A 23,276-nucleotide genomic window follows, 5' to 3' on the forward strand; every position below is an offset into this window, starting at 1 on the left:
TGTGTGTATGTATGTTACTGTCTAGGTGTAATTCAAATGACATATACTGTACATACTGTATATTAAATATATTCATATTAGTTTGACAGTAACTACTATGTATGAATTAATTACTATCGTCTAACATGTACAGTACAGTTTTTCAGCTTTTGTAGGCTATATGATATAATCCAGTCAACAATACTGAATTGGTATCAAGGCTTATAAAAGGCTAAAAGCTTGCCTTTTTAAACCTTATAAACATCAATGTTAATTTAAATTCAACATCAAATGTCTAATTCATTCATTGTTTTTATTGCATGCATTTGATTATCATAAGCTTAAAGCCTGATTTTAACAAAACATGCGGTTACTATAGTAGGCCTTGTATTTTATGCAGAATACAAACAAATCTGGTTGAAATTTACAAGCACTGCAAGAAGCATAACATCAAGTAGCCTACTGGGATATGATGCTCATGTATACATTTCCAGTATAAGACCATGTGCAATAACAGATGCATAAAAGGATGACATGTATACATTAGGAATTGGTATACCGTATGTCAGTATGTGAGGAATTCTTTTACATTTTGGCTTGTTTAAGTATTTGTATTTTGCATTGTGGTGTCGACAAGAAGGAAACATGCATTAACTTCTTTCTAGGCACATCACATCAACAAGCGCTTACTTTTTGCTAATTTGAGACAGTTTAACTAAGCTTAATTTAACTAAGATTATTCCGCTGAAATAGGCCTGTGCAATGCATCCAGTAATTAAATAATATGTTAAACGCTACATTGCTGATGTGATGTGTTAGGGAAACCTTTACCACACCACACCGCACAACCAAAACCAAAAATACAAGGTTTCCTTTATTTCCTAAAAAATTTATAGTTAGGTGGTTTCTTCCCGACAGCAGAGATATCTGTGTTGGTAAACAGAATGTTATTTGTCCTGATAACTGATACCGGTAGACATAACGACCCTAACCCACTTCAGAATAGCCCAAGCTACACACACAGTCGCCAGTACAGTCGCTAGTTTTAATTTAACCATTTAACCACTCAACTGCTTCAACAAAATATTACTACTAGAATAGTTTGAAAACGTAATACATTTTTTTGATACAATGACACAGGGTTAAAGTAGTTTAATTTAACCCCTTTTGGTTCTATTTGGTTTACTGTGCAACTCTAGCGATCCATCTCGTCAAGCAGTGGTGTTGCATCTCCGGTGACAGACATGGGCGTGCTCTCAATCATGGGACTCGGCGAGGGTCGCGGTGTCATCCTACTGGGCCTCTGCTTCTTGCGCTCTGCCTCCTTCTCCTGGAGCCACTGCTCTGCCATCTTACCCCAGTCCACTGCGGTATGTGCAGTCGCTCTGAGGATTTGGGAGCAGAAAGCAAAACAGTAAACAAACCAGAGAACCCAAGAGTGACAGAAATGTGGTCCATCTTTTAAGCATATGTTAGCAATATTCTTATCTCATGTCGTGTTATAGTCAATGTTATAAAGTATAAACTGGAAGTGGTTATTATGTATGCACACTACTGTATATGATCTCTTTTGTGGCTGAATGACCGAGGTGGTATCCTCACCTTTCTTTTAACTAATAATGGTTAACCATATGAAGGCTGGTTAGAAACACTGATGTGACTTACTTTGGCTGTATCTGTGGTGTCCTGTTCCGGGAGGAAGAGGAAGATGGCGTGGAGGAGGATGGTCGATGCCCCTGTGAGGACTGAGGGGTGCTGCTAGGATACTGCGGGGTGGTGATGTTCTGTGGTTGACTTGGGGTGGTGTAGGAATAACTGGGTGTCATAAGGGGAGTGGTAAGAGGCTGCTGGGCAGGAGTGGCAAACACCTACGAATGCAAATGAGATCCAGGGATTGGTTTTGTTAAAAGAAGTCTGCTGTAGCATAATTTACTGTAGTTGTGTCAAAGGAGTCAAGAAGGTTGTGTAACGTACATGGTAGGCACTACTGCTGCCCCCTCCCCCAGTGCTTCCCCCACTGTATGCGTATTGGCTGGATGCCCACTGAGCAGGGGTCGTGTTGGGGTTCTGACCCTGGCCCGTCACTGCAGCAATGGCACTGAACATCTGAGAGGTCATGTTGGGCGGGAGGGCACTGACCGCCCTGGTCAGGTCTGAATAGAACAGAGGGAGGAACACACAAAGCACAGTACCCCCTACTGTGAGACACTGAATACCATGCAGTGCACTATGGAGGTGTCTCATTCCTTCAAGAATGCGTTCAACTTCAGTGTTAATTGCGTTGACTAAAACTATGATGAATTTTTTTTTCAGACTACGACAAAAACGAAATAAAAACAAAGCTATTATGACTAAAACTAAGACTAAATAATATATGGAAACTAGACCATATTGTTAGTGGAGAAGAGATCCAGTAGAACTAAGACAAGTAATTTTATGTTTGGTTGCGCTTGGGTGTTGCGCTCTGAAAATAGCACATCTACAAAGTAAAACGTTTCAGATCTCAATGCAATAACACAGATTGTACTGATTGACGAAAACAAACCTGCAATATTGATATTGGCTGGTGTGGTATTGATGGATGCAGGAGTTCGTGTTCTACTACAACTGCTAGGGGTGATCCCTATCGGGGAAATACAAAGAGAAATATATCATTATAGGTTCAGATGGCTAGAGTCTCATTTAGTTGTGAGTTTTTTATCTCTAGGTCTCTGACCTGGCACTGGTTCCTGGTAGTGGTCCTTGAACCAGCGGAACAGTCCATTGACCGTGGGAAACATCTGGGCTCTGTATCTGAAGCCTTCAGGCGTGATGGTCACAAATTCAACCCTGTCAAATGAGATTCTTTCAATGATTACGGTATTGGAACAGCAAAGATATACAAGGTATAAGTATATGAGAAAAAGAGGTTGCGCATCAGCAATGGTTTTCAGTGTGAGTGCTAAACCCAAATCCAGTATACATCAAAAAATAAGAATAAAAGAAAATCCAAAAAGGTAGCACGTCGGCATGATGACTTATTGTCTGTATCGGCCAAAAACGAGGGTGGCTATCCCCTTTTCAATGTGCTTGCTAGACCCCTGGGAGATGGATTGCTGAGGTGGAGCACAACACCTATCAGCTCCTGTCTTAATTACCCAAGCCATGCTACTCATACACTTAGTTGGCAGTGCCTGGGATCGAACCTAGACCTAACCCAGTGGTCCAAAGGCGCGCGCACGCACGCACGCACGCACGCACGCACGCACGCACGCACGCGCACACACACACACACACACACACACACACACACACACACACACACACACACACACACACTGAAGATGTGCTTGTGCCCAAAAAAACACCCTTTTTAGATAGTTTGTAAATACAATAACTCTATTGCCAAAAACTTTACTTTACAAAGGTTACTATGTTTGTTCAATCCGGTCTTAGTACGTCTCCAATGCTCACGATTTCTCTTGGCAAACAGCACCCTGGCACAGACAAAAAAGCACGTCATGCCCCCCCTTTCTGTCCTGACACACATTTTATCTTTGGCCGTGAGGAAGTCCAGGCCAGGGCCAGGGCGCATGGATAGAAACTAGGCCAAGTCCCTCTGCAGCATTTCGCTTTGTATACAAAATGCAAGCATGCTATATGAATGGGTCATTAACATTACAAAGATGGTGGGTGTTGGTTGGCAGTCTAACCTTGGCTTTCCTCTGGGCTGGTAACCAAGCAGGAACTTGCCTGGAAACTCTCTACAGGCAGATACATAGTAAGGAATAAAAGTAGGCTTCTCCTTCTTGCTTTTCACCAGGACCTCTTCCATCTTCTGTAATTCAGAAAAACAGTAGCTGATGATTGTTAAACAATACTTCAAAATTGGTCCAAAGTGGTGTTGACATTCCCACCAGCACACAGAGAAAATAACATGTTGTTATACACTAAACTAAAATATGGGCATTTGCTCTGATACAACTGTAAATAAATTACATTATACACATATTACTCCCTTTCTGTCACCACCACTGCATTCTTGAAAATATTTGTGACCAAGAAGATCACGAGCGAATGCAGCCATCGGTTGGACGTATCGTGCAGTGATTTCATCCAGGTCTTCAAATTCCTTACGAAACAGAGGTGAGGTATGAAAGTGAGAATGAATTTAATGTAAATACAGCATATGTATAGAGGGTATGCGCATGCATAAAATGAGTGTCAAATTGAGTGGCATAGTGAGTTTAATGTCGTTAAATGCAATCAGATAGGACTTTTCTGTTTGGATGTTTGGGCTGTCAAGGCTAGTGTTTACTGTTTTTTGCCACTCTGTAGGTAGCCCACATAACATCCGGGTATGATGATGATGTCACGCACATACCCTCTATATATTTCATCTATGTAGAGACCTAGTAAGTCACAGAGCCTTACTTCATTGTTGATCCAGAGGGTGTGACCCAGGCTAAAGGCATTCTCCTTGCCCTCCTCCCGCACATCAATGTGCTGGTAGATTCCTTCAGCTACCTTCCAGGTGACTGTTAGGTGGTTCTCCCCCTTGCTGCTTGGTCTGATTATCAGGTCTCCCTGGTCCATGGACTCCATCATCTTCTCCGCCTGCTTAAAGTTGATATTATGGAAGGACGGGTGGGCGATTACTCTCTTAATGTAGGCTACAGAGAGAGAGAAGCATGGCCAATATTTAAGCAACATAAAATATAGTACATTATTCTCCATTTTGTATTCTCCAAGTAAGGATGTAAGGTCTTCACACCGGGGCGCTTTTCATGCTTATATATTTTTAGAAATGTGATTGTGTCATGAGTATATACACACAGTGAGGTTGAGCAAAAGCATCAAAGGGTATGAACTAGAAAAAGGCACAGGTCTCCACCAGGCAAGGTCAGGTTGTGGCCTCCTGGTGGCACTATAATAGACCAATATGAAAAGGGTGCCTTGGGTGGCAATTGGATGATTTGAGGCATTTTGTTCCAAAAATGTGAAAAGGGTGGGATATATTCCTCAGCCTAGTAGGAAAGTCTGTGAAAGAGTTCACATAAATTCAAAACGGGCCAATCTTGAAAGGCAACTTTGAAAGGCTTAGAATTATATGAAATATCGGACAGATCCGTCTTGAACACATGACTATAGAGATACTGTGTAACGATTTTCAGGATTTTTGGACAGAATCTGGAGGAGTAATATAAAATAATGTGTTTTACAAAAGTCGGCCTCCTGGGGGCGCTATAACAGGCCGTTCTGGAAAACGGTGCCGGAGATTAGCTGTAGACGGACAGACAGCAATATGAATAGTTGAAAATAAATAAGACATTTTCATATAATTTATTCATCACGCCCCCGGGTGTGTGAAGACAGGGCAAAGCAAAGGGATACAAACTTGTTCTGTGCTGTTTCATCTTTGCCTCTTCCTCTTTCTTCACGTCTTCACTCTCATTATCAAAGTCATAGTAAGTGTCTTTGGGGAGCTTCCAGTCATTGTTCTTGTCTGACAGGTCCGATGTCCGACAGGTCAGGTCTACGCTGAGCTTCTCTATGTCAATCTTCATGATTCTACAGTGCACAGTCATGCCAACCTACAATATTGAGCACACATCTTACAATCAAGTGACATAGAAGCATACAGTGGTAGTCTCTATATTTGACAAAGCCTGGACAAACAGTACCAAACTGGTGTTTACAAACACAACAGTTAGATGAAATTTAATAAAAATAAAAATACAACCTTGACTCTTTCCTCTGGATGCTTCACCACTTTGTCACTGAGGAACTTTGTGGGGACAAAGCCATTGACTCCATTGTCCAAGCGACAGCGTACGCCTATAGCTTGTCCAGGACAGGAGCCACTGTCGAAATGGTTCCACACCTGGATGGAAGATATAGAATCACTTGCAGTCTTGCAGTCTAATAGCTACTACGGTTGTTACAAACATTAACATTAACATACAGTAATGCAGCACCACACTAAGTAACTACAGTGATATCTCTACCTCGCTGAGTTCAGGGAAGTTGTCTTGATGACAGAAAGGGCACTGCCACAGACCCGTATCATCATTCCTTATAGCTTGGTCATAACTTTCTCCCTGCGGACGTCGATGAGCAATGCCTGTCACCATGCTGGTAATCAGTTTACCTAGAGCAAGCAATAAACCTTTTCATGGCAGCCATATTGACATAAATTTAACGTTTAATGTTACATCCTGTACGGGTGCCACTAATTAGTCTCTGTTCCATTCAAGTCAAATTGAATGAGGAATCTGCTCTTGTGCAAGTGCACAGGCTCTGCTACACTAAAGGGAACAGAGCCTTAACTAGAAAAGTGTTCTCCTCAGAGCACAGGTCTCCGCCAGGCCGGGTTGCCTACCCAGGGCCGGTGCATTTATATAGGGCCTTTATCCAAGGCACTACAAAGTTTGGAAGCCAGTCTTGAATCAGGTTGGAATGTGAAAAATCGGACAGATCCATCTTGATCACATGACTACAGAGATAATATGTACTGATTTGCGGGCTGTTTGGACAAAATCTGTAGGAGTAAAAATCACACATGCAGTGTGTTATTACATATAAAACAAAACCAGTCACAAGATGTATTTATATTGGCCACATGACATCTCTCCTCCTCATTTAGTGTCCTAAACAAAAGTCCATAGACTTGGCCACCATATGACGGAATTTCAAAAGCCATGCATTGGAGGGGCTGGTGCCCCCCAAAAATGTGTTTTGCAGAAATAGGTTATTTATTAGCCTCAAGGGAGTGTGCGTGTCAAGTTTCACACTGACCCTGCAAACCTGAAAAATCAGACAGCTCCATCTCTGCCCACTAGGTCGAGAAAGACACATTATAGTGCCACCAGGAGGCCGATTTTTGCAATACATTTTCGAGGGGCTAGCCCCTCCAATGTCTGGCTTTCAGACTTGAAGTCCTATGGCAGCCAAGTCTATTATTTATTTGTATTGTTTGTCTTATTCATGTCCGGGTAGCTCGGTAGAGCAGAGCTCTCGCCTTTGGACCACAAGTTCATGGGTTTGATCCCATGCTCCCCCAACAAAAACAGGCCCCCACTTGTGACGTCATGTGGGAGTCGAGTCTATGTTTGCTTTAAGCAGTGACGTCATGTGGCAGCCACACTGGGCGCCCCTCACTTCACAAAAGTGTGATTGTGAGGGCCCCTCCTATGCCCAGCTTTGTGTGTCTGTGTACCCCATAGCAATGTTTTGATTGGCTGAGCAATGTGTGTACCCCATAGCGATGATTTGATTGGCTGAGCACAGATTGTGTATCACAGAATTGATGATAAAAAGTGAGGGCAGAAAGGTGAGGCCAATTGTGATTGGTCGGAATGTGATGATGTATGATGATAAGAGTGCCCCCTCACTTCACACAAGTGTGATTTTTTAAATATACAGTAACTCCTACAGATTTTGTCTGATTCTGCCTGTACAGGATGTAATAGGACCCTACAATTCATGGCAATATGAGAAACGTTGTATTCATTTAATATTCACACCACAATGAATGTCAGATTCAAACCTACGTACATTTGCTATTGAGAGATCAGTTTAGTCTGCAAGTTTGTGTGCATTATAATCACCAATGTAGAAAGTCTCTGGTGTCTCCTTAGTGACCAAGTTGAAGATCTCTTCTGTGTTAGGACTTCTGTAGCTGGACCTCAGATCTTTATATCTGCAGCTCAGTTCAGCCCGGATGTCATACAGCGTAATACCCTTGTTTCCATAGCCCTATTAAACACAGTCATTGTTAGACAGGGAGATTTCCATCCTCTGAACCTCTGAAATGCAAGAAATACTTTGTCTGAGGTTGGAAGAAGGTTCATGGGGAGGTTCAACGTTCAGAGATAGTCACTAAAATGTTAAACTCAATCTCAAACCCAAGAGTTGTGTTCTCTTTTCCAGGATTCAGAGGCTGGAGAACAATTCATTACAGTAGTCTAGTTGGCTTAATACAAAGGCTGGATGAGGTTTTCTTGTATCTAGCAAGGCAAAAAAACGACCAGATGTTTGTGATATATTTAAGATAATAAAAGGCTACTTATATCTTACAGACCTGCCTTTCCAATTCTTCTGCAAAAGCATCCAAGTCCAGGTCTTTCAGCCGCTCTGGATTTTCCAGGATTTCTTCGAGAGCTCCTGCAGGGTTGGCATCCTCAGCTGACTCGTCGTACTCTAAAGCATCCACAGCCATCTTGCGAGCCCACTCATAGGTCTCCGGGTGAACCCGTGAGCCATCCAGAACCTCAATGTAGGAGTCAGTGCTGCAGAAAGAGATGCTAATGAGATGCTTTAAGATAATTACCCAATACTTCAGCAATAATGCAAGTGTAATTCTTGACATCTTAAGACTGTACTGTCCTGTCAATATTAAAATAAGTAATTATTTCCATGTTGTTGTTGTTTTTTCAAGTTTTTAATGTTGGTGGGTCTGAATCCTGTGTAGCATTTTTTCTTCATGCACTATTATCTGCACATGATTCAACAGTCTATGCCTGACCTGTCCCCCAAAGACGCTGTATCAATCTTAATGAATCCGGCACAGTTGATAAAGATTTTGGGACCCATGTGACACATGGTGACCAACTGAGTACGATTTTCCAAACGAGTGTTGTTCTGCTTCAGGATCTGAAAATCAGTCAGTGAATAACAACAGGCAGCTGCAAGTTTACACTTTCACACAACACATTGAAAGCAGGACAAAAAGAGATGTAGGTAAACCAATTGCAAAATGCTGCCTCCCTCACCTTTAAAAGATGGGTTCCTTTTCTAGCACCCAGTCCACAGATGTACTGGACCAGACTCTGGGTGTATGGATGGGCCAGAGCCCGGTTCACGTCCACGCCCACCTCGTTCACCCGGTTGATGAACTCAAATTGCAGAGCATTCAGCAGCTCCTCCTTCACCACGTGATCCTGTAGACCAGTGGTTCCCACACTTTTTCATGTCAAGGACCCCCAAAATGATACTCATCAGCCTGCAGACCCCCATTTGAAAATATATGCCAGGGCGCCCCATAAGAGAAGATTTTTACGGCTCTAGCAGTGATTCTCAACCCGTTTAATTTCAAGGACCCCCAGTTTGACATGCATATTAGTCTACGGACCCCTATTTGATGGAATTTCTATCTCTGGTAACCCAATTTAAATTGTAAAACCACTGTTAATTTAACTCTGAGAGTGTACAAATGGAACCAAACGGACCCGTTAGGTCCGTTTGGTTCCATTTAGGTCTGTTTGGTTCCATTTGTACACTCTTACAAGACCCATAAGGATCCATTTGGTTCCTAAATATATTCTTTAATTTAGCTAGGGACCCCCTGGAACTCCCTCAAGGACCCCACTTTGGGAACCACTGCTGTAGGGGGTTTCAACTGGTTTCAACCAGGGACCAAGAATCAACCTGGGGACCACTATTGTGTCTATCTACTATTTCTTCCTTTCTATTCTTGGCTATAATGGTGGCAAAGGACCATTTCCAACCTTGCATTGTACTTATTATTCAGGTATGCCAGGGTGAGAAAACGTTTGCATGCCATACAACAAAGGCAACAAATAGGCAATTAATTTAAGAAAACGTATAAAAAGATTAAATATGGCGATACAAGGTTTCTGCAGGATAGCAACCATGCATGTGTCAGAAATATGTTCCCACGTTTGGGATCGATGTTTTGCTGCATGCATACTAAGGCTAATGATATCACAACATTAATATCATTACAGGTCGGCATAAGCACAGCAAAGTATAGTTTCCATCACAATGTGTAAATGATCAAACCAATGTGCTCAATAATCACTGTTCATCAATCACTGATCACTGATGATTTGCATGAGTCTGGTTTATACGGTGCCACATTAATTAGCATCTTGAAGAACATTATTATTGGTTGAATTTCGTCAAAACTATGGTTTGAGTCAGATGTCACTACCTGAAGGGGGTGCAGTTTCAGACAGAGGATGTCCTCATCACTGCTACACACTTGTGCATATTCCACCAGAGGATCCTGAATCTTCCTGGCTAGAGACACAGCTTGTCTCAGGAGAGGAGGGAAATCCCGGAAATCTGCCTGTACAGTGTATGTATAAGCATATTTGCAATGGAACGAAAATATTAATATTAACAGAGGGCAGGGATAAAGTGTGGGAGTCAGTGCTGCAGACAGATATGCTAATGAGATTATTTAATTAAACATAGTCATGAAACAAAAAGAGAGAGAACAGAGAGCTAGAAACCAAAACAATCACACCTGTGTGAAGTGAGGGGCGCTAATATATTAAAGTCTAACTCATGTTGATTAGGTGATGCAATGGTGATATAAAACAAACTGTGCCAACACAAACATTAAACACCATTAACAATAAAGAGACAATATGACGTAATGAGTTACATTATGACGTACATTTTCCAAAACAAACATTGATCTAAAGACAAACATTAAACCTGTGTATAGGAGGGGATAGCGCCCCTCAAATATACAAAGTGAGAGAATGTTTTAGTACAGTAAAGGGAGGTTTAGAAATCTGAGACGTGCAGATGACCTCTGATTTCTTGCTGTTCATGTAGAGGATGGCGAGCTCATTATCAACCAGTTCCACAGAGATGGCGGGAAAAGATGCCTCCTGCTCCAGCTCACTGACTGCGCGCTTTATGTCATCAATGACCATTAGGGCGTCCCTGCGTACACGCACGCACGCACGCACACGCACACGCACACACACACACACACACACACACACACACACACACACACACACACACACACACACACACACACACACACACACAATAAATTGGAGCATATCTACAAATGATTCAGATAGGGTTGAGTATAAAGGGGAAACTGAGGGACCAACCTGTTTTCTCCAGAAACAGCAATGATGTGAGGCTTCTTGGAGCTCAGGAACTTTTTCAGACTGTCAATATCGTGGAGCTACAGTAATAACATATTGTTGCACAGAATTAGAGTGCATATAACGATGCCATCCCTTGCAGGGTTTCCTGCACAATGTTGTTGGCATGGCGCTGCGCCATGCTTGAAATAAATCGCGCCATGCCAAGCTGCCAAAAAAAAGAGGGGGCTAGTGAATCATGGTGTGTGTGTGATATGAAATGTCCAGTACCTCCCCAGTGCCTCCCCCAGTGCCACCCCAGTGTACCCCTGAGTGCCTCCCCAGTGTCCCCCTGAGTGCCTCCCCAATGTCTCTCCAGTGGCTGCAGTTTCTCCCCAGTGCCTCCCCAGTGTCTGCCCAGTGCCTCCCCAGTGTCCCCCCGAGTGCCTCCCCAGTGTCCCCCTGAGTGCCTCCCCAGTGCTTCCCCAGTGTCTCCCCAGAGCCTCCCCAGAGTCTCCCCAGTGGCTGCAGTTTCTCCTCAGTGCCTCCCCAGTGTCTGCCCAGTGCCTCCCCAGTGTCCCCCCCGAGTGCCTCCCCAGTGTCCCCCCGAGTGCCTCCCCAGTGTCCCCCTAAGTGCCTCTCCAGTGTCTCCCCAGTGCTTCCCCAGTGTCCCCCCAGTGTTCCCCTGAGTGCCTCCTCAGTGCCTCCCCAGAGCCTCCCCAGTGTGAGTGCCTCCCCAGTGTCTCCCCAGTGTCTTCCCAGTGTCTTCCCAGTGTCTTCCCAGTGCCTCCCCAGTGCCTGCCCAGTGTCCCCCAGTGTCTCCAATAGCAATACAAGAGCAATAATACAAATTAATCTTAATTTATTAATCTAATTAATTAATTAATTAATAATTTAAAGCACCATGCCAAAGCTTTTTCCTGCAGGAAACACTGCCTTAATTCAGTGGATCCCAAACTGGTGTGTCAAGTCCAAGGTATGCCTTGGGATTTTGTGACAATCACAAATTATTATTGTAATATATACAACTATACTGTATACAAAAACTGTATTTTTTTTTTTAAACTTTTTTAATTTAAGTTAAAATTTATTTAACTTTAATAAAAGTACAATTTTTTTCACCCCTTTCAATCTGGCATCCCTGTTTTGCCCATGACATTATTGGCGTGTTCAGAAATAGAGAAAATAGCCGTATTGTGAGTGTAGATCTGCTATTTTCTCTATGAATACAGGTGTGCCTGATTTTGACTTGCTCATTGGCGTGACTTGGGCATACAATGTTTGAAAACCACTGGCTTGATGTAACCTGCACCTGATTTAAATACAAAGGGTTTCACCTTCCGATCTCGTTCTTCTTCTTTCCATGCATTTCTCCTTTTAAGAAAATAGGGAAGCCTCAGGAAATCCCCCATCTCTCCATCACCGTTCACTAGGGCGCAAAACACTGGTGTGTCCCTGAGGAGCAAGAGATAGATGGGGAAAAGTGCTACACTACAGGGATAAATAGACTAATAAAGCCTATAGCCTCCATGATGTAAAAGCTAAATGTCCACTGTGTCAATATGGACATTGACCTAATGACCTACCTGCCGGATGCAAAAGCTACTCCCAGTACGCGGAAGCCCTTGCCCTGAGCCTCAACCACCAGCTCCTCCTCCTCCTCCTCCTCTACTTGCTGATCAGGACGATAGGGCGCCACCTTCAGCCAGTTGTACAGCTTCCTGCTGCAGGCCTGAGGAGTGGCAACCACTATCACAAAACTGTGGGCTCAATATACAGTACATCAATGCTCTGAGCCGCCTGCTTTGGAAAGTCAGTGCCAAAATAAGAAACATTGTTATCAACACCTGGGATACCTGGGATGTCAAAGAAAGAAAGATTGCTTTTGATCGACATAATATTTTACATGATCACCTTCAGTTTTGCCTTTGTTTGTATGCATAATGTTGTACTAGAACAGGGCTACTCAACCTTTGATGGCTCAGGGGCCACTCAGCAAAATACCAAAAGTCCAAGGGCCGCAAGTCCAAATAATGTCGGTCCTATATTTTTGTCCGTGATTTTCTAACACATTATGAGTTGTCTAGAAATTGAGGAAACACACGGACGACATTTCCATCTAGGAAAGGCCAAACCTCATTGAAAAAAAATATTGTCATGACATGGAATGATTATTAATCAAATTAAGTTACAAAATGAGGCTTTTATTCACAAAATGTGATGAGAACATGAACAGACTACTGTTGCATATAAATCAAATATCAGAGATAACCAAGAGGCCAATACTACTGAAATTAATAAGCCATATCACAGTCTCATGGACTGGTACAAATAATAACATACCTATAAATTACAGTTTTGGAAACAAACATATGTTTCCTACTTAATGGGTTCAGGCTCTCTGGATATAATGATAAGGCTCTCTGGACATACTTGATTCCAAATCAAGAATCAGGCTTCATTCACCAAGTGTGAATTAGTAAAAGTGCAACAATGTAAGTACAATAAGTCATTGGCTGATTGGCTTCAGTCAGTGGCTGACAAACACAACAGAGAATCATGAATATCTTCCAGTGACATTCATTCACACTTTTCTTTACTAATTACTGCCTACAAATTAAAACGAATAGTTTCTTAATCAGGTTTGATTTGGGCGACATCTGTTAAAGAGGAGGCAGGAGAGAGACGACATATACTGTACATTGGGGACGGTAAACAGTAAACGCCACAACTACGTGACGAGAGAGAGAGAGAGAGAGAGAGGGAAGGAAGGGGCCAAGGGGGAGAGATAGAAGGAGAGGGAGAGAGAGAGAGAGATGGGAAGGGGGAGAGATAGAAGGAGAGGGAGAGAGTGAGAGATTTCTTACTTAATGTGACACTTAAGTCTGCATTTTCCCCACGCCTCCGACAGTCATGCATGCATGCATGGGTCTCGTCAATGAAAGCGTTGCGCTGTTTTTACTTGATAATTCCCATTGCACTTTCACAGATCCGAAACAAGCCAGGAAGATGTTCTTTGCACAAGCACAAAACATGCTGCTTTCTGTCCGCGCCCGTAACTTGTTTGCACTTCCTCATGACGGTCCGAACGCGAGCCGATATACAACTGCACAACGCGTCGTGGATACATGCTGCAGCAGTGCTTGTGGACTTGTAAATCGACAACAACAACACAGCCACTTTTTGTCAGCAGTAAGAACAAACAGCTCAGTAGTGCATGATCGCATCGTGTGGTTACAAACGCTAGAAATGACCTTTCTTCACTGAAAGCAGAACAAACATATTTTGTATTAGTATGACCATGACAGGCCGGTGGGCCGCACGGACATGTTGGACGGGCCGCATGCGGCCCACAGGCCGCGGGTTGAGTAGCGCTGTACTAGAAGAACTGTTGGTTGTGTTAGTTATATAACATGGTGCTGGCCCATCAGACAACGTGCACATACCTTGATAATGTTTTCTTTTGCCTCTGCAATCAGCTTGTTTTTTAGTTCTTTAGCCATCTGTGGGTAGAGAAACTGCTTAAGAGAACGCTCAATGGCCAAGGTGCGTTGGCGATTCCACTCCTGGACTTGGTGACTGAACTCGTCTCTGTAATAAAACTGCTTGATCTCCTCAAAGTAAGTCTGGTCACCATACCTGCCCAATAAGCATAATCAATGGTTCAGTACAGCAGTTTAACACAGAGGTTCATCAAGAGCGATAATTACATCAGTCAACTGCTCAATATTGAGTATGATGTTGAATATCTTCCCATCAACTAATAGAAAAAAGATAATTATAATTAGGCTTTATAAGAACCAAGAAGTTAGATTAGTCTGTGACTTTTGTAATAGATACTCCCAGAAACATTGTCACCTAACAGTGAGAAAGATCAGAGCTTGTCCTACTTATTAAGCACACCAATGGGTTGAGATGCCACAAAACGGTTTTAGCGTCGGCACATGGTGGCGCATGTCGGCGCAAGTGATTCAATTGGTTCAATTCAATGGTTGCTTGCAACTACATGCGTCTACTCGCAATCGTTTGTTTGCAAGGAGTTGCATGGAGACCCTTTGGTGTGGTTTGGGCTTTAGGTTATAGTTCTGACTCCGAGGCTGTGTGACGCTGGGAACCCATCAAAAAAGCGTTGCCCACATGCTGTGAGCGACTCAGTGCACAGACTCAGAGGTTTGTGCACGACTCTTGTCGCCAAATTTGGCCACAGCGGGACATCTGGTCAATGCGTTTCAATGAGAATGCTTGCGGGAAAACTTATTTTTCCACCTGGAGCGTGAAAACAACGTCACGTGCATGGGAGCTGAAAATATCGGTGTCTGCACGTGCTTGTGTGCCTGGTGGGTTTCAAGTGTAACAATGGTCTAAAGTACATTAAGGTGTGTACTGAAAGACATTCTTACCCTTTCACTCCTAACAGATCAATACAAATGTTGATGGTAAGCAGGCCCTCCTCCTCAGCTTGACACATTTTGAGAAACTGGTCTCCATTCAGCTCCTTCACTGGCTTGTTCTTTAGGTACTTGAATGAGTAGCCATAATGGGCCTCATCTACATCCTGTAAGATAAACAAATACACTTAATGTTTTTAAAATGTTGGGTGCAGGTCTTGTTTTACTGCATCGAAAATATATAAAAAATAGTTGTGCTTAAGATCATACTTTTTTTGCTCCCGATCCAATTCTGATCATTTGATTTATCTGCCGATACCGATTTTTACAGATCAGATATTAACATTTTTATAGAACACTTATGCCATATCACAATAGTACACTATCCAAAATCACAGAGAATATCCATGTCTCTATGACTCAGCCATAACCGTGGGTTGTCTAACCTCAATGTGCCATCATGGCATCAGGCGCAATCAAATCAGTCAGATTGACGGATACTGAGATCTCCATAAATATTAAACTTCCACTAAACTAAACAATTTATAGATCTGGTCAAAATGGTTTGAGTTTGTATTCATTAAATTAAATTACATAAAGGGGTATTTCACTTTTATTTATTTTTTAACTTCAGTGGTCATTTACTACTGCTCAGGCATTTGTGTACCACTGCACCCCAGACAGTTTTTAAGTGGCTTGGTTAAATATTTACTTTGATATTAATTTTATCAGACACCTCCCCTCTATAAACCCATTAAAACTCAATTTTAACCATGTTAGACTCTTTGAAAACACAAGTCCCTAGTTCTCATGACTGATATTGAACATCTAATGTGTGAGGTGGTTTTTTGAAAAGAAAAAACTAAGAAAAAACAAACAAACAGGTTCCAGGTCTCTCTCTTTCTCCCATACTCTCTCACTATGTCCACGATATTTGGGCATAACGCAGATGTGTGCCTGCCCTGGTTTTCGCATTGCCAATGTTCAGTCCATATACTGTATGGGCATATCTGCGCCCCCACCACAACTTGAACTTTATATAGCAGATGACTATTGTATACACATCCATATTGGATGAAAATAAAATAGTGTCCTTTTATTGTTGAATTTGTTATGTCACATGTTAAACCTTACCTAGATTACTTGATGATTAAACCAACGATTAATTCTTCAAGTGTACCTTTTTGCCTTTCTTGGTAGGTTTGATGTTGATCTTGGCTCTCTCTTGGAATGTCTGCCTTAAAACATGTCTGACCAGGGGCTCCCGGGCAAGTTGCATAGCAACCATGTAGCGCGTGCCTTCCAGCACTGCTTCCTCTGTACTGAACTGACTGGGCGACAACAGACACATGAGCTGGTTTCGCCAGTTAAATTATAAATATAAGCTTGAATGCAATAGAAAATAAGTTGACACCAGCAATGCCTATATAACTTACCTGCAGATATATTCCTTGGCGAGCTCCAGAGGCTCAGCAGGAAACTGCTCAGTCTCATGACGCTGGTAACTGTCACGCAGGTTCTCTCCAAACTGTTCTGGAGTCAGACCAAACTTCTTTGCCAGGCCATCTGATGAGACCAGATCAAAGAGTCATATACTGTAGCCTACACTAGAGTGATACAGTGCCCTAAACTATTTTCTCCAGAGTATTAATAATACTAATAATTTTAAATTATCATTGTATATATTATAGGCTTGGTGTAATTTTGAAAGTAATGAGTTTCATTTCATGCAAGAAACTGCAAGTAAAATGGTAGGACATTAAATGCCTTTTGCTGCCAGTGCCTAATTATGTTTGAATACAGTGACATCTAGTGGGCATTACTGGTAAGGCACTAACCCAGCCCAGCAATCTGGCAGATACTGTACATGTCCCTACGAGATGCCAACTTCAGGTCAGGCCCTTTAATCTGCTTTTCCTCTTCCTCTTCCTCTTGCTCCTCATCATTTGGTTCTTGCTCTCCTGTGAATGTAACACATGATGCAGAGGGTTTTCTTTTAACGAACAATAATAAAGCAAGATTTGAGTATGAGAACTTGAACCTACCATCTTCATCCACTTCTTTAATCTTTTTGGACTTCTTCTGGCTCAATTTGGCCACGTTTTGCATCTTTGGTATGTCTCGACCATAATATAGCAGAAAGTGGTTGTAGACATCACCCAGTTCTTCACCAGACTGGACATCCTTCAACCTGTAAGCAGGGTTGGGAGGGTTGCTTTTAAAAAGGAATCCCCTACAGTTACAAGTTACTTGCTAAAAAATGTAGTCAGTAACGTAATCCCGATTACTCCATTAAAAAAGTAACTGCAAGTTACTTTCAGTTACTTTTGGATTACTTTTAAGTAAAACTCAATTTAATTAGATAATACAAGTTTTACCATTGATAGACAAGAATGTTGAGCCTATGAAATTAAGATAAGGACAACTGAAATATGGTTAAGGTAATTTAATTGTTAAGAATTTGACCTCTCTGAACACTTACATTACTGTAGTAGAGTCATTGTGTCAACTTATAACAGATCATAAGAAAAATGCATCTTGACCTACAGAACCATTTTGATTGTTTGATTGACAACAACCAACAACTTTGACAACCAACAACTCCATCCATGTGTGGTCAAAGTGGCAAATAAAAACTCTTTTTGACATTCCTGGCTGACACTCATTTAGATAGACATGGCATGAGTTTAAAACATTGACTAGACAGTAAAGATTCATTTATATAGTCTACAAAGAACTCAGCCCTATACAATTATATTTATAAGAGTAGGCTACTCTTTAAATAAAAAGCCTCCTGTATTTGACCTAAAAGAGAAGACTGCGCTACCCATAATATATCCCCAATCCAATATATCATATATGCTCTTCTATCTAGTGTCTCTGCAGTGTTGCCTGGTCTGATTATTATAAGCCACATTGGGCTTATTTTTCTGAAGTTGCTTGTAAATGATGGTAGAAAGGTTGTGAGCTTGTAGATCGTCTATTTTCATATATATTTATATATATATAAATATGCACATTGTTTAATGGACGATATATATAGCTTTGAAGTGCTCGTGTGGCCTTTTATAGTCGCTTCTTTTGGGCTTGTTTTCATAGACCTGGTTGCTTATTTCTCTCGCAAATTGGCAACACCGCCCTGACGCATCAGCAGCCTCCACTGTGAGGATTTTACACAGTTTACACTCCAATCCATTCTGTTTGGTGTTATAATAATTTATAACTTGTTTGTAAAAATTAATGAGGGGAAGGGGAGAATGTAATCCTCCTGTAACCCCCGTTACAACACCCCCGTTACTGTAATCCAGATTACACATTTTAAAATGTACTCTAAGACGTTACAGTTACGTTTTTTTTTACTCTGATTACAGTAACGGATTACATGTAATCCGTTACTTCCCAACCCTGCCTGTAAGAATAACTTCCGTAGACTTAGATAGCATTTGATGTAGACAGCACTATAATTGCATTGTATATAGTCATAGCACGCCATAGTACATATGTATAGCATAGTAGTATATATGTATAGTTTCATTATATAGATATTCCACTGTTACTTTCTTAGCTTACGCATGTTTCATGATAAATGCTTTTATGTGATGTATTCCCATGCTTTTGTTCTTGCTTAATGTAAATCGCTCTGGATTAAGAGCGTCTGCTAAATGCCTAAATTGTAAATTGTAAATTGTAATAAAAGGTTCAGAAACATCAGCATTTCAACTCCGGTAAAACAGCCATGCGTGAATAACAGATTCAATGGATTTATTGCAGCTCTTTTTTAATAATCTGTATCAGGATATTAGGATATACCTTTCTAGATCTGGAGTGTCTAGTGGGCGGATCCCATCAGACAGTGGTTTATCTGGGTCTGCTGAGATCTGCTCAAACTGGTAGGCCTGCATCCTCTGGAAGAGGCGCCTCAGGTTTTGTTTACGGGTCCTCAGCTGAGTCCACTGCAAAGACAGTTAGACTGGTGTTAAAGTGCCATTCCAGTGGTCTGGCATGTTTAGTCCATTCTCCATTGACAACTCACTGAATACTTCACATTACTGCCGACCATTATCCAAAGCATAATGCTGAATAGAGGAATGAAGCACTGCCGTGGTCCTTTGTTGTAAACTGAATACAGGTGCTTGTTGGCGAGGGTTCAAACATGAACAGATAAAAAGGGGTCTAAGGCACTCTGTTTCAGTGAAGTGAAAAAGCCTATATTTTATGGCATGGCAAAGATCATTAAAAATCATTCAATCATTTTGAATGATCTTCGCCATGCCATAAAATATAGGCTTTTTCACTTCACTGGAACAGAGTGCCTTGGACCCCTTTTTTATCTTTGCATAATGCTGTTTGTTTGATTTTCAAGGAAACCATTGGACTATTAATTTCAGTATACAGTTACAATATAGTTGAGTTAGGACTGTTAGGTAGTGATTTAACACACCTAATTTCAATTGTGAGCTTTTTTGTTGTTGTTATGCACGGATAGATTGTAAAAACATCTAGTCGAGAAATTCAGAAATACAGATTTACAAAAAAATTCAAACATCTAACGCAGTGATGTTGACTCAATTATTTAAGTTCTGTAATGATTTAATGACTGAAGCTGTACATAGACAATGACATGTCATAAAGTAAGTGTAATAGTCTAAAAATATTATTATTATTAAAGGTATACATCCCATCAATCACCTTCTCATCCCATTGCCAGACCTTCCACAGGTCATTTATATTGAGCTCTGGCTCCACATACTCTTTCCTGTAGAATGCTATGAATGGAACCTAGGAAGACATTAATAATTATTAAAATTACTTACTTACTTTGGTATTTTCAGACAATGATACTGAATCCTGAATACTACGCTCTTTGGTTTTGTTTCAGGCACACTCACAAAGAATAAATACCTCAAAATGCTGGTTCCTCATGAAATTCAGAGCTTCTTTGATCTTCTGAATCATGCTGGGACCTTTTCTGCTGAAATTAGTAGCAGGGCCTCTTTCCAAATAATCTGTGTTTTCCTGAGTTTAAAGCAAATCTTACCGATGAGTGAATGAAAGCCAACCAGTCTGCTATATTGACAGATCAATGTGAACATTCATACCTAGACTGTAGATTTACCTGCATAGAGATGGTGGGAGTGGAGAAGGCATTCCTGTAGATCCATTCAGCCTCTTCCTCCAGCTCATCATCCTCCGCAGGCTTCACAGAGAGGGAGCGCAACTGCAAACAACAAAGATACCAAGGTATTTACTGCTTAATTGTAACATGCTCACAAAAGCACACTATAATTGGGAACTATGACATACAAATGTTTCCATGCATTTTATTATGGCTATAAAAAAGTATGTGAAAGATGACTCAATGACTCAATTCTCTACAACCACATTGTTCAAAAGTAGTTCAAGTCTTCAGTCACACCTGAAACCTCTCAGGCATATCTGTGGAGCGGATCTCGTTGTCCTGGTCTGTCATGTGACTGCTCTCCAGTTCACTGGGCTCATAGATCTCAAAGATGCTGCGACGGCCCACCCTCTTTTTAACCTGCTTCTTAGGCCGGTCCCATGACTCATCTTCTGCATCCTCCTCCTCGTCCTCTCCGTCATCATAGGCCTCCGTGTCAAAGTCTGCAAAGTCAAAATCACCTCCAAATATCTCTTGGGCCTCCTGAAGAGCTCTGTGGAAATGACCTTGATGATAAGTGAGAAGGCAAATGATACGTCTCTTGCACAATACCGGTATCTGTTTTCAAATGAAGCAGGTGGGCTTCCCGTCTGAATCACTCACGCGTCCGTGTAGCCCGGCAATTTCTTCCTCCATTTGGGTTTCTTCAAAGGCTGCCCGTCGTCATCCACAATGAAGTCATCAATGTCTGAGGATTCAATAAATAAAAGGTTATGTAAGGCAGTGGTTCTAAAACATTTTTAAGGATCCCCAAATTGATATACATTTGACCACGGACCCTTATATAAAAAGATTTTGTGCCAGGTGGAAGAATTTTTCAATACTAAAAAAGAAGAAAAAAGTAAAGCCAATCTACAAGCTTACAACAGCTATTTTCAAATTGCCAAAGTATAATATAGGGTTAAACTGCATGGTTAAACTGATTTTAATGCAATATTAACTCATTTTGCTGGGGCTGAAACCCTATCAAATCCCCGGACCCCACTTTGAGAACCACTGATGTAAGGTAAACATGAACATGACCAGTCAAAATAATTGTATACTAAGGAGCGTCTTCCTACCAGACTCTTCCTCCTCCTCTTCCTCGTCATCCCTCGGATGTAATGGAACATTGACTGCTGCCTCTCCATCATCTAGGCCACTCACACCCATGAAAATCTCATCTGCTATCATGTCCTTCTCGTGAGCCTCACGCACCTCATTGTCTCCTTCCTCATCATCATCGTCAGACATATCTCGTAACCGTCTGAACTTTTGCTGGCCACAGGAAAGAAAATGAGAATGTGAGATAATATGCTAGAAAATGTAGTAGAATGTGTCACTGTAATACAACACAGCCTCTGAACATTTACCCTTTTCACTTTTACTCCCAGGTTCTCTTCAATGAGATCAATGTCATCGTCGTCTAAGCGGTCATCATAATCTGCAAACATATAATGAATTGCATTTTTATAGCGCTTTTCCAAGTGCTCAATGTGCTTTACAATGGTTCATTCATTCATGCATTGGGAGCAACGGGAGGTGAAGCGGTGAACAGTCGACGCCAGCGTCCTCACTTCCCACATTCACACACCAACGGTGGCGAGCTCACACCGACCGACTCATTGGAGGCAATGTAGGGTTCAGTGTCTTGCCCAAGGACACTTCGACATGTGGACAGGAGGAGCCGGGATTCGAACCGCCGACCCAGGGATCATTGGACGACCTGCTCTACTTTCTGAGCCACAGCCGCCCTATATAAAAAAAATTATACATGAAAATGTAATTGCCAGACTGCACATGGAAAGGGACCACGGAATGAGGAGTCACTTACTCCGTTTCCGCTTGCGGTGCCCAATTTCTTCCCCAGAGTCACTTCCTCCTTCTTCATCCGGCTTGCCTTCATCTACCTCTTCATCACCATCTCTCTCTAAGCCATCATCAATCAGACCACGAAGGTTTCCATGCTCATCTTGATCCTCTGCGTTTTCTTCCTCCTCTTCATCATCTAAGATGAAAAATGTAGTTTCTTTGTAAACATTTTACCGTCAACCGTCAGCAGTCATGAGGCCAGTATTGCCTTGAGATACTAGTACTACTGTATCAAATGGAACCAAATATAATTTACAGAATACCCATAAGGCTGATCTTACCATCATTGTCCTCTCTGCGTTTCTGTGGTGTTTTCTGCTCACCACCAGACTGTTCAAGTAATTCCTCCTCGGATTCCTCTGCCTCACTTTCAATGAAGTCAGACATGACACAGGGTCTGTTGATATGATACAGGGTCTGTTGATATGATCAGCGGTTACTTACACTGAGCTCAGTCACATCATAAAATTCCTATATGATGCATTGTGAATAAGGTGGCCAATTTATTTTTTGTTTAATGCACCATTTATTTTATTAAATAAATAATAAATCACAACCTATTTTCTGTTTCATTATATTTTAAATAATATCAAAACACTGTACAAGCAGACTGGGTTTGTTAAAACATACACTACACAATTCATTTAATTTTTATTTAATTCATATAGCCATTATAGTCCACCAGGCTGATTCATAATTAAGAAGGGCCAGAGCGCTACCATGCAGTATTTGGCGTATCCATCCCTATTGATTTCATATTACTGCAGATGTAGCTGGAATAATTCGCCAGTGATAACCTTAATGCACTTTATTCCAATCCTGTAGCATGACAACACTGATATTTATCAGCAAATCTTGCAATGTAGGCTACTTTACAACGTAGCCTATTTTTGCGCGAACAGGGAACTGAAGTGAGCCACAGTGCAGTTGATCTGGGCAGGGATGCTGCTGCTCAGGCAGGCATGCTAAGTGGCTAATACAACATGCAGTACTGTACAGTAGCCCACACAGATGCTAAAGGTGACATGGTCCCCCTACGTCGCA

At 41.7% G+C, this 23,276-nt stretch overlaps 1 protein-coding gene across 1 annotated transcript; it reads right to left on the reverse strand.

The window, feature by feature from the left end:
* Positions 1 to 1,165: 1,165 nt before the first annotated feature.
* On the reverse strand, positions 1,166 to 22,619 carry LOC310864315 (transcription elongation factor SPT6-like; the record flags this gene model as incomplete). The annotated part of the gene is made up of 36 exons (XM_083772958.1): positions 1,166 to 1,364; positions 1,645 to 1,847; positions 1,954 to 2,132; positions 2,525 to 2,602; positions 2,696 to 2,808; positions 3,672 to 3,796; positions 3,974 to 4,090; positions 4,393 to 4,631; positions 5,357 to 5,552; positions 5,702 to 5,842; positions 5,967 to 6,109; positions 7,569 to 7,716; positions 8,042 to 8,249; positions 8,486 to 8,613; positions 8,733 to 8,900; positions 9,914 to 10,051; positions 10,524 to 10,659; positions 10,839 to 10,915; positions 12,152 to 12,269; positions 12,401 to 12,546; positions 14,261 to 14,453; positions 15,215 to 15,369; positions 16,383 to 16,533; positions 16,639 to 16,768; positions 17,041 to 17,163; positions 17,248 to 17,393; positions 19,013 to 19,155; positions 19,892 to 19,981; positions 20,105 to 20,218; positions 20,319 to 20,420; positions 20,619 to 20,874; positions 20,985 to 21,069; positions 21,443 to 21,638; positions 21,734 to 21,804; positions 22,195 to 22,368; positions 22,514 to 22,619. The coding sequence occupies 36 exons, from the start codon at positions 22,617 to 22,619 to the stop codon at positions 1,175 to 1,177; spliced, it is 5,226 nt and encodes a 1,741-aa protein (XP_083629084.1). The 3' UTR covers positions 1,166 to 1,174.
* Between the last annotated feature and the right edge of the window lie 657 nt (positions 22,620 to 23,276).

Source organism: Protomyctophum parallelum (genome assembly GCF_964188405.1).
Source record: "Protomyctophum parallelum genome assembly, chromosome: 9".
Taxonomy (NCBI): domain Eukaryota; kingdom Metazoa; phylum Chordata; class Actinopteri; order Myctophiformes; family Myctophidae; genus Protomyctophum; species Protomyctophum parallelum.